The sequence below is a fragment of the Echinops telfairi genome, unplaced genomic scaffold (assembly GCF_000313985.2).
Source record: "Echinops telfairi isolate 266 unplaced genomic scaffold, ASM31398v2 ScPeMD7_18;HRSCAF=68, whole genome shotgun sequence".
Lineage (NCBI taxonomy): Eukaryota > Metazoa > Chordata > Mammalia > Afrosoricida > Tenrecidae > Echinops > Echinops telfairi.
This window is the reverse complement of record NW_022103915.1, coordinates 89,322,088-89,334,105: the sequence shown is the minus strand read 5'-3', so window position 1 is coordinate 89,334,105 and position 12,018 is coordinate 89,322,088. Positions and strand designations below refer to the sequence as shown.

At 45.6% G+C, this 12,018-nt stretch overlaps 1 protein-coding gene across 1 annotated transcript in view; it reads right to left on the bottom strand.

The window, feature by feature from the left end:
• AVEN (apoptosis and caspase activation inhibitor) overlaps window positions 1–11,817 on the bottom strand; it is a 159,113-nt gene extending 147,296 nt beyond the window's left edge. Inside the window, exons 1-2 of the mRNA XM_030884906.2 lie at window positions 11,812–11,817; window positions 1,907–2,084 (exon numbers count right to left, since the gene is read on the bottom strand). Of these exons, the coding sequence (XP_030740766.1) occupies window positions 1,907–2,084; window positions 11,812–11,817 (184 nt within the window). The remainder of the gene's footprint in view (window positions 1–1,906; window positions 2,085–11,811) is intronic.
• Between the last annotated feature and the right edge of the window lie 201 nt (window positions 11,818–12,018).

Here is a 12,018-nt window from a genome sequence, read left to right as displayed (position 1 = left end):
GGCTCGTCTTTTCCTCGTGACCCTTCTGTAAGGGGATGTCCAGTTGCCTACAGATGGGTCTTGGGTCCCCAATCTGTACTCCTCCTCATTCACAATGGTTTGATTTTTTTGTTCTTTGATGCCTGATACCTGATGCCTTTGACACCTCATGATCACACAGGCTGGTAGCACCTCAATTTTAACAAGCCCCAAACTGCACTCCTCTTCGAGTGTCATCCGGCTCAGGGCATGGTGACCCCTTCTTGCAGCTGCTCAGACCAAAAATCTGGCATCACTCTTATATCGCACCATCACATGTCCTTGCTCTTCAAACCCATTCACATTTTACCTCCTCTACTGCCACCCATAATTAGTCAAAACGCAGGTAACAAGAAACACTCATTGGACTGACAGGACTGAGGGTTGTCAGTGCCTGCACAATCATCGAGGTGAATGCCATCAGCCGACCTATACCTACACCTAGGCAGGGTTATGCACTGTGCACTGAGTATTACAGTGGCATCAGACTGAATGTTGGTCTGTGGACTCATGGTCTAATACTCTCTCCATTTGCTACCTCGTCCTTTCCGACTTAGAAGGGTTTCCTCTCTATTAAGAGAAAATTCACCAATCTATGAGTCATAGTTTAGTACTCAAAGCCAAACTCACTGCCTTCAAGCTGATGCCGACTCCCAGTGACCCTACAAGTCAGGGCGGAACTGCCCGTGAGCTCCCGAGACTAACTCTTTATAAGAGTAGAAAGCCCCATCTTTCTCCCAGGGAGTGGAGGTGGTTTCAAACTGCTAACCTTTTGGATTGCAGCCCAACGCATAACCTCTATGCCACCAGTTTAGTTCAGACAGTCACAAATGTAGGCAAATTAGACAGAGGAAAGGTGCAACTCAAGAGCAGCATCAAATTCAGAGGAAAGGGAGAGTCCAAGACCAATGCCCTCTGGTGTTCTCTCTCCTCCATCCTCACCAACCCAGACAGTACGGCTCCTTATCCAGGGCCCCACGGCTACAAGAAGTAAGATGGAGAACAGGTCCCAGGCTCCCTAGTAAGAACACTGCAAATCCAGAGTACAACCAGAATATCGACAGATTGACATCGATACACTCCAAGTGTTCTTATTGCCTGTTTTAATTGTACTCGTTTTGTGTATGGGTGTGCATGAAGTGCCACAGAACAGTATCACGTGGGGGTATATAGTCTCATCACCAAAGTCATGATGAACCAGTTGCACAGCGCATGGCTCCTTCCTTTGTAACCTTATCCAAACATGCGCGCGTACACACACACACTCTCTGACCTCCATCCATCCTTGACACTCTGACGTGACTCCAACAGTACACTCAGTGCTGCTCCCTTTCCCGCCACTACATCCCAGGTCCATCGTACTCAAGGCGGAGGCAATGTCTGAGAGCAGGAGACCTCGGAAGGAATAAGCTTTTCATCTTACTGGTAGGAAAGGCAGAGAAAATGCTCGGCATTTAGGTACCCGCATTAGGGTTTTAATATGTGCACATCAACTAATACATATTCCTGGCCATCCAAGGGGAAAAACACACACTCTAGAAACGCTGTAAAAACACCACTATCGACCGAAGCACGAATTCCTCAGAAACCACAGAATGTGCCTCCTCCGTTTCCTCAGAGAGACCTGCTCCCTGTCTCCCACAGGCATGAATCCCCCTTATCCATGTCACCAGAAAGGTCCTGGGCCTTCCACATCAGTAGACAAAAATCCCGATTTCTACTTCTACAAACGTCATTTGTCCGTGGCAGTCCAGGAGAAACACTGACCCTTGCTTGGATTTCAAACTTGCTGCCGGTAGTTATAACAATGCAATTTACAACGTCACATAAATAAAACGCCTACGCGACGTCCACAGCACTGGCCAGTGGGCATGCGGCACATTCGTACCTGCTGAGCTCAGGAGGACGCTGAAGTCGGTTCCCCTCTGCGATTCTCCACTTTCATTTTCGGCCCCCTTTTCCGTGTCTTGATATCGATCCCAGTTAGAAACGATCTTTCTTTTAGAATAAGTTCCCTGGTCTTCATTCTCGTCCCCATAGGTGTCTGCATCGCTGTCGTCTTCGGCCTGCAATCATCAGAGGGAAACCCGTCAGCGGCGGGCAGTGGAAATCTTACCGCGGTGGCTTAGTAGACATACGAAATACACGGTGTCATAAAAAAGAGTAAACTCAGAGACCAAGCTGCCTGCAGATTCAAAAGCATCACGCTACGGTGTTCTTTCAGTGGAAACCTTTCATTTAGCACTGGAAAAGAATCTGGAAAGCTACTAATTAAAATTGTGGGTAATCGCTTATCCCTAGTATCTATCCCAGTATGAGGGGGCTTCAAAAGGTTTGAAGAAAGCGGAAGAAAGCGGATTGTCAAAAAAATTTTGACAATCATTTTATTGGGGGCTTTTACAGGTCTTATAATAGTCATCAACTGTATCAAGCATATTTTTTTCTTTTTTCTTTATAATCAATTTATTGGGGCTCATACAATTCATCACAATACATAGATCAATTGTATAAAACACATCTATACATTTGTTGCCCTCATATTCCCAAAATTCGCTTGCCTCTTGGGTTCCCGGAATCAGCTCATTTTCCTTTTTTTCCCCCTTGTATCAAGCATATTTTTACACGTTTCCATCATCATTTCCAAAACATTTTCAACTTGTCCCCTTCCTCCGCCACCCTTGTGAATCCTTGATTATATATTATTATTTTGTATCTTACACTGTCCATTGTCTCCCTTTACCCACATTTCTGTTATTCACCCCCTTTGGAGGAGGGGGGTGCTATATATCCAACCTTGTGATGAGTTCCCCCTTTCTCACCAGTGCTTCCCCCTCCCTGACCATCCCCCTACCCTCATGGTATCACTACTCCCACTACTGTTCCTGAGGGTTTTATCTGTCCTGAATCCCATGTGTCGAGAGCTCTTATCTGTACCAACGTGTGTTCTCTTGCCAGATTAGTAAGGTAGAACTGGGCCATGGTAGTGGCAGGGAGGAAGTAGTCAGGAACTAGAGGAATGATGTGTTGATTCGTTGGTGCTATACTGCACCTTGGCTGAATCATCCCTTCCTTAGAACCCTTCTGTTGGGGGATATCCAATTGTCTACAGATGGGCTTTGGCTCTCCACTCCAACTCCCCTCATTTGTATCGATATAGTTGTTTGTTTTGGATCTTTTGATACCTGATCCCTGTCAACACCTCCTGATCACACAGGCTGGTGTGCTTCTTCCATGTGGGCATATCTGCTTCCCTGCTAAATCGCCACTTGTTTGACTTCAAGCCTTTAAGACCCCAGACGCTATAGCCACGCACCATCTGTTCTTTAAAACACACACACGCAAAAAAAAATTCTGGAGCCCCTTGTACCTACTAGGAGCCTTGGTTCTCTAGCAGGTAATGCCTTGGGCTGCTAAGCTCAAGGTTAGCAGCTTGAACCCACCAGCGGCTCCTCAGCAGCAAAACGAGGCTCCCACTCCCAGAAAGAGTTGTCGCCGTGGAAACCACAGGGCAGTTCTACCCTGACTGTACGGAAGCTGGGCGTCACGTTCACCTGGATGGCAGCCCGTTTGGTTTGGGTTGGTGGGATGTTCTACTTTGAAAGTTGTTTCACATCATGCAAATCAAGGCAGACGGACACCTTCTGAAAATCCACAGCTCAGGGATGGCAATAAACCCTCCCTGCCAAGTTAACAGATTTCAGAAAGACTCCACAAAAGGTTTATGAACGTTGAGAGGCCTGCTTACACACATTCCAGAGAACAGTTCCTAGTCCGAGGCTCTCAAGGGTTTAGAGACAATGTTGGGGAAAATGCAGATTGTGAGAAATTCTACAGGATGCAGAGCCCAATTTTGTAAAGGACCTGCAGGGGGAGCTCTAGTGAGGGCAGAAGGAGGACCAGAGAGCAAAGGGCTTAGGAGAAGCACGGTGCCTGCCGTAGGATCAATTTTGACTCACCTCAACCTCAGGGGATAAAATTTTTCTAGGTTTTCTAGGCTATAATCTTATCTAGACAAAAGCTGTTGAGTGAATTTAAACGACTATCAGATATATTTGAATCTAAACTCCAACTCAAACTTTCTAACTTGAGAAAAATAGCCATTTACAAAACAATTAGGGAAACGTGAACAATGACGCTATGTTTTGCTGTACTAAAGCAGCACTGGCTTTTTTGGATCCTAGTTACTGTTTGGGTATGCGTTTCTTAATTGTTCTATGTTTTGTTGAAAATAGACCCGGCACTATTTATGGACGGTGGCACTGTTGGGTAAATAGGGGTCCGCTAACTGCAAGGTTGGTGTTTGAAACCCACCAGCTGCTCCCTGAGAGAAAAACGAGGGAGGCTGTTTCCATAAAGATCTACTGCCTCGGAAATCCTACGGAGGGCTGCTGTGAGCACGGACCTACTCAACGGCAGTACACATCTGTAGATGAAAAGATACGGTATGTAGAATTTGCTTCCAAATAATCCGTGGAGCTGAGGGAGAGATCACACAAGACTGGGCCCAGCTGATAACTGCTGATGGGTACAGAGAAAACCATCGTGTTATCTTCTCGACTTGCACATAAGTCTGAAATTTCCTATGAGCAAAAATTAAATTTACAAAAATCATGAGTGCATTCCGAGTTAAAAGACAAGGTTCAAAGAATTATCACAAAGACGATGAAGTGATCAGTAAGAAAGAAAAATGAAGGCAATGTATTAAAACTACCTATCTGTAAAGAATGTTTTAAGTGAGTTTTTAACATAAAAGCAGGTAATGCACATAACAAACAATACTTCGTCTTCCTGTCATGCAAAGAGTACCATTACTAACACCTAGTATAGACACTTGCAGATTTTCTGCGGATGTGTGTATGCATATATATGTATGAGTGTGTATGAGCCAATTTAAGTCAATATTATTAACCTTTCCATTTCATTTCCATGAGATGAAATTTTCATTCGTCATTTTCATTTCATCTAATACCCAGGCTATTTACAAATCCCCCTGACTTAAATGACCTTGATAAAAATGCCTCCAAAGCTGGTTTGTTCACCCGGCATGCAATTCAGGACCGTGCACTCCAACTGCTTGTTTGCTCCGGTACGTTTCTTCTCTACAGCACAACCCCTCCTGATGACACTCACTCACTGAAGGGAAGAGGGCAGGCCTCGCGCACCAGGGCAGCTTCTGTACACACGCTTCTCGGAAAAGTATGGTCATCAAACTTGCTTTTTTCAACATCTCCAATATTTACATAAGCTAATCTAACAAACTCTAATTGCCCAAATTCTTTTATTGTTGTTGTAAAAATACCCTATAGATGATACTCTGAACTTCGAACGACACTTAGTAAATGTCAAAGCCAATCTCAGTAATGCCAAGATTAGGTGATGAAGTCTTACATCATACCATTCTCTTGCCCCTCGCATCTAGGATATTATCAAGAGTATGATTTTAGTCGGCGTCAAATTTCTGGCGTCCATCAACAGTTCACGCAACAAATTTCACACAAGTCAATAACCCTCACCTGAATCAAATTTCTTAAGAGTTTGTGAAATTGTGTGAACGGACCTTTCAAGATCACTTTCAGCCCTCAAATATCATCACAATGTTGTAAGGCTACCCACAAAGAGGGCAACTGGCATCATGTTCTAAGGACTGCAAAGACTGGCTGAAACCTGCCTTTGCTGCAAGTTTATCAGACTAGAAGCTGAGGGCAATTCGAGGCGGGTGGCCAAATGAGATCTGCACTCTAAATAACCGACGTGGGCACATCCGGAAGAGAAGGGTTTCATGATGAGAACTGGGGGGCAGAGCGGGAGCTGAAAACACGAGCCTCATCGGGGCGAAGTCAACATTCTCTTGTTGGTGTGCTGGGTAAACAAGTCCAGAGCGGTCTCTGCAGTGAGTGTAAGCCCCTGAACGACAGCCAGGGCACACGACAGAAATGCGAGCCTGGGTGAAATGGTCCGCTTGGGGTGAAAGAAGATTGTGGTCTCAGAACACCTGCGGAACTATTAATGCAGTGCAACAAGCACTTAAATGGGAGGAAGGAGACCCAGATAGAATTAATGGCCCTGCCATCGTCATCATTTAAAATTTACTGAGTGTAATAGGCTGGGCCTCACATAGCTGAGTGACTCACTAATTCCCAACTTAGAAGAACCACTGAACAAGGATCGCATTACCCCCACCACAGTGCAAGGATGAGCAGAGTGGTCATTAGTGTCATCACAAGAGGGCAGTAAGCAGTAATAATGGTTAGATGATAGTTAAGTGTGACTTAAAGGGAGGTGTAACTTAAGAATTCTGAGAGATTTTGTTTGGTCCATTTTGCAAAGATGTGGGATATGTTTTTAAAATACAAAGCCCCAAGATGGAGAGAAGGATGGAGGCCATTAAAATATGGGTGAAAACAGTAAATATAAAGGACTCTATTACATTAGCAACATCATTGCCAACTTACTCTAGTAATTCCCCCATAACATTTTGTACCTGGGTATTGGTCATTGGTTGCAGCATTAATAACAGGAAGCCAATTAGCTCAACAGCCTAAAAATCTGTTCTAAGTACCACCTAGCTACAATGTTGTCAAATAAAACAAAAATAATAATAATCCACTAAAAGTAAATTGAGGAATGAAAAACTTATTGGTTTATAGTTCTTTCAATAGACACAGGTAATTCTAACTTCCCCTACCTTGTGGGATACAAGTGAGAAAAGCTGTCCCGTGGATGGACTAACTCCGGGGCCAAAAATCTAGCCCTCTCCAGGGAGAGGAGCTAGCTGCGGCAAGAAAACAGACTCTTGCTTCTATACTTTCCTGTGCATGAGTAATCCATCTATGAGAAGCAAATCATCCATTTTCATATGCAGAAAAAGACAACACTGTCCTGGTTTACAGTCATGTTCAGATAACAGAAAAAACAAAAAAGCAAGCTCCCTGCCAAGGAATCAAGTTCCACTCACCGTCACCCTGGAGCTGGGGTTCTCAGCCTTCCTCACGCCGCCACCCTTCCGTACAGTTCCTCGTGTGGTGGTGACCCCCCAACCATAAAACTATTTTCGTTACTACTTCATCACTGTAATTTTGCTACTGTGATGATGAATCATGTAAAGATCGGACAGGCAGGATGTATTTTCATTGTTACAAATTGAACATAATTAAAGCATAGTGATTCATCACAAAACAATATGTAATTATAGATTGTGAAATATTTATGTGTTTTCTGATGGTCTTAGGCGAACCCTGTGACAGGGTTGTTTGACACACACACACCCAAAAGGGGTCACAACCCACAGGTTGAGAACCACTGCCCTAGAGGCTAGAGCCGAACGGCTCCTTAGCGTTTCCCGGACTAAGTCTTTACAGAAGCAGACCACCTCATCAGTCTTGACTCATCAAAGTAGGTTGTTGAACATCGTCTTTTTGGACTGTGTTATGTCCACTGAACTTGGAGTCCCACGAGACTGTTCCTGAGCCACAGATCCAGAAACTCATTCCTGCAAAGCATCTGGTTATGTCTACATTTTCATAATTTCATCATTTTGTTCCCTGTATGCTTCACCTTAGTCCTGGATACATATGAAATACGGGCAAATTCCCATAAACATCCTGTGTCAAACCTATACTTATTTGTGGGTATGCATCCACTCTCCCTCCCACAACCAGTCAACTTGTGTGTCTATCCATAAATCTACTTGTAGATCATCATGACTACAGGGTTGTGTATCTAGTTCTCTCTCTTGCCTTTAACTCTTGCACTCACTTTTGTTTCTAATGGTACTGGACCACCAACATTCATTCAACACACACACTTTAGTGTTACAGAGTTGGGGCATCAGTTCAGACACTGGGGATACAATGACCAATAAGACAAAGTCCCAGTCCTAAGACCTCACAGACTCAGGAAACTATCGGAGACAAACATATAGCATGGCCAGTCTTGTAGGTCAGGGAGAAGGAGGAGGAAGTCATGTACATGTACCCATGGGCTAGGGGGACTGTGTCATGATCTGATGTCTACACTGAATTCAGCTCTCGCTAAGGACAACTGACCTGAGACTACTCTAGTGATGGAAACACCTCTATTTCCTTCTGGGAGAGAGGTCCCAACTCAAGGAAAACAAAACCTGTTTCTTACCTGGATGTTAGCAGAGACTGTTTCTAACCAAGTGATAAAAACTGCTTAAAGAGATCGGTATTTGCACCCATTCCAAAGAAACAATCCAGAGGAATTGTGCAAACCGTGCCAGACCATTAATACCATACACAAGCAAAATGTTGCTGAAAGTAACTCAAAAACAGTTGCAGCAATATATCAATAAGAAACTACCAGAAATCCGCACCGGACTCAGAAGAGGACATGGAACCAGGGATATATATCGTTGCTGGTGTCCGATGGACCTTAGCTGAAAGCGAAGAACACCACAAAGAGGTTTACATGTGTTGTGTCATCTATGTAGCTCACAACCAATCATGGGTAGCTGTGAAGACTAGGAACGCCAAAACACGGAATTGTGCTCGTGCAGAACTTAGACATGGGCCTGAGGCAGTCTTGTCGGGCTTCGATTCTTTCACCATACTTACTCAACCTATATGCTGAGCAAGGACTGGAGAAGCTGGACTACGCGGAGAAGAACTGGGGTCAGGGCTGGAGGAGGGCTCATTAGCAACCTATGACACACAGCTGACAAACACAACCTCACCTGCTACGGAAGTGGAGAGGGCTTTCTGAAGCACTCACTGCGCAAGACCAAAGACTGCAGCCTTCGGGCTGGACAACACCTCAACAAAGAAAACACAAAATCCTCACACTTGGACAAATAAACAACATCGTGGTAAACAGGAAAAAAGATGGAAGTCAGTAAGGATTTCATTGGACTTGGATCTACAATCCATGCCCAGTGGAACTGCCGCCCAGATGCATGGCGCTGGGCAAGTACTTTAGGAAGTAAGGCAATCCAGACCCAAGCCAGGTTATCTCCAATCACCTCAGATGTACACCAAACACTGGACAATGAATAAAGAAGACTAAAGAACGGATCCCTTTGGATTACGGTGTTGGGGAGAAATGCTAATATACCATGGCCAGCACTTGGAAATCATCGACTTCTCTGAGGGAGAACGATGGGGCGTTCTGGCCCTGTAAAGGGTTCCAGTCTCGGAAGCCACGGGAGCAGTTCCACTCTGTCCTGTAGGGTCCCTGCGGGTCGCATCGCTGCACGCGGAGTTTAGTCTTGTAGGTGTGCTGACGCCTGTCAACTGGGCTGATTTTAAAAGCCATGCTTTTCATAAAAATGATTTCTGCTGAAATGCTGCCCCAAACTATTGAAAGGCAGACCCTCTGACGTCATGGGGTGCAGTCTACTCCCCACTAGTGTTGGCTCTGATGCTAACTTATCTCTCTTAAAAATGCACTCGTCTCTCATTCATCTTAATTTCAAAACAGTCCTAGAAAACAGTACTCAGCAAGGACCTTCTTTACACACACACCTAACCAATCACAAGTACACAGACGAAACATAGTCAAAAATCTTACCAACCACACAAGGAAACAAATCTCTGACCCAAAAGCTTCCTCAGGGCAGCCCATTCAGAGGAACCACTGACCCACCACAGAACAGCATGCTAGCAAGACGCCACTTACATCTAAAAGCATGCGGTGACCAGAGACTGGCGGGAGGGCACAGACTATGATGGGGCAGAAAATATCCAATGAGGCAGTGCCTGGATGAACGTGTGCAAAAATGCCAAACGTGTCTCAGAGACAATCTAGAACGCAAGTGTCCAACAGTACCAAAACCCAACACTCTGCCAGGGCACCGATTCCACCCCTAGTGGCCCCCGGGAAAGAACAGAACTCCTCTCTAGGGTGTCCGGGCAGCACATGACAGGAGCAGAGAGCCTCCTGCCGCCCTCAGCACGGGTTTGCACCCCAGCCTTCCGGTAGTAGCCCACTGCCTTAACCACCAGCCACCAGGACGCCACAGATGATGCCAATTGGTGACAAACTCACTACACGTGAAGAAAGGAAACTGTAGCAAACTGCTGTTACTGAAGCCTCACGCCATCTCCTCCTGTTAATGAACGGCCTAATGCCACCATCTACTGGACCGTCCTCCCCACGCAACACAAGTCACAGCCTGGCCTGCATTCGCACTGGGATTTCACCAGCACCTGGGTCTGTGTGTACAGGTCTGCTTCCCAACATTGCTTGTGCCTTCTCATGTGAGGACAAATGGTTCTAGTAAAACCCCTCCTGCTGCACGTTCAGTCCCTCGATTAAATTACAATTTTACATTCCTGTGGGGGGAAAGCCGTCAGTTTAACTAAATCAAATTTGGTAAAAGATATGCATCTCTATAAACCTTGTCAATCCTTCCGTCTGTTTAGACATGAGCCAATCTCAAGTCCTAACTTAAGTTTGATCTGCTGTCTTAGTTACCTAGTGTCACTGTCCCAGAAATACCCCACAGGCGTGGCTAGGGAGCTTTAGCAAACGTATTGTCCCAGCGTGCAGAAGCTGGAAGTCCAGACTCAGAGGCAAGGTCTTTCAGGAGGCACTGCAGCAGAGGAAGGTGCGCCCACGTTTCTTCAGCTTGTCGGCACCCTGTCCTTGGAGATTCCGGGTGTCTTGGCATCACTCTTCCCCATGCACACCTCTAACGTAACCAGGGCCACCCATTACCAAAGGAGACTTAACCACCCGCACACCCAAACCCACTACTTTCAGACAGTTAGGTCACAGGGACCCTGTGGTTAGAATTTACCACACATACACACACACACAGTGTTTCATTAAAAGATCATTTTACTGGGGCTGACAGCTCTTATAACAACCCATCCATCAACTATATCAAGCATATTTGTACAAGTGTTACCATCATTATTTTCTAAACATTTACTTTCTATTTGGGCCCTTGGTGTCACCTCTTTTCCACCCCCCTCCCACCCTTGTGACCCCTTGATAAATTGTAAATTATTATTTTCATATCTTACACCGACCACTGCCTCCCTTCCCCTGAAGTTTCTGCTGTTTATCACCTGGGGTGGGAGAGGTTAGGTGTCAATCATTGTGGTCGGTTCTCCCTTCCTCCTCTGCTCTCCCCAGTTTCCCCCTCCCCTCCTGGTATCACTACTCCCACTCCTGTTCCTGGGTTCCGTGTGTCGTGAGCTCTTATCTCTTATCTGTACCTGTGCCATGCTGCACTCTAGCCTGCAGTGAAAGTCAGGACCGGGGTAATGAGAGTGAGGGGTGAGGAAGCTTTAAGGAACCAGAGGAATATTGTGTTTCACTGGTGCTGCATTGCGACCTGGTTGCCTCACCCCTTCTTTCTGACTTCTGTGCGGGATGTCCCGTTGTCTACCGATGGGTTTTGGGTCTCGGCTCCACCACCCTCGTTCTCAACAATATGGGGGTTTTTTTAGAACATATATTGAGAGGGGACACAATTCAATCATAATTCTTGCTTATAAAACTATTGGACCTACCAGAATTCTCTCAAGTGCCCAACTTCTGAGACAGGTTATAGACACATGGTAACCAAATGAGGACTGAATCACCAGAACCAGTCATCTGAAAAGGCTCTGTGCACCGATTTTATCTGACAATTAGGAAACAGTGCCATGTATGTACCCACCTTCTCTAAGGAGCCCTGATCACACTGTCCAGTAAGCACTGGACTGCTAACAGCAAGGTGGGCGATTCACACTCACTCTCACACTCACTCTGAGGGAGAAAACCAAGGCCGTCTGCTCCCATCAAGGCATCAAAGAACAAAAAATCCTATCATTGGGTGCCCACCTCCATGACGATCGCTGAAGACAAATGGGAGCATAAGCACATGTGGTGAAGAAAGCTGATGGTGCCCGGCTATCAAAAGATATAGCGTCTAGGGTCTTAAAGGCTTGAAGGTAAATAAGTGGCCATCCAGCTCAGAATCAACAAAGCCCACATGGAAGAAGCACACCAGCTTGTGCAATCATGAGGTGTCGAAGGGATCAGGTATCA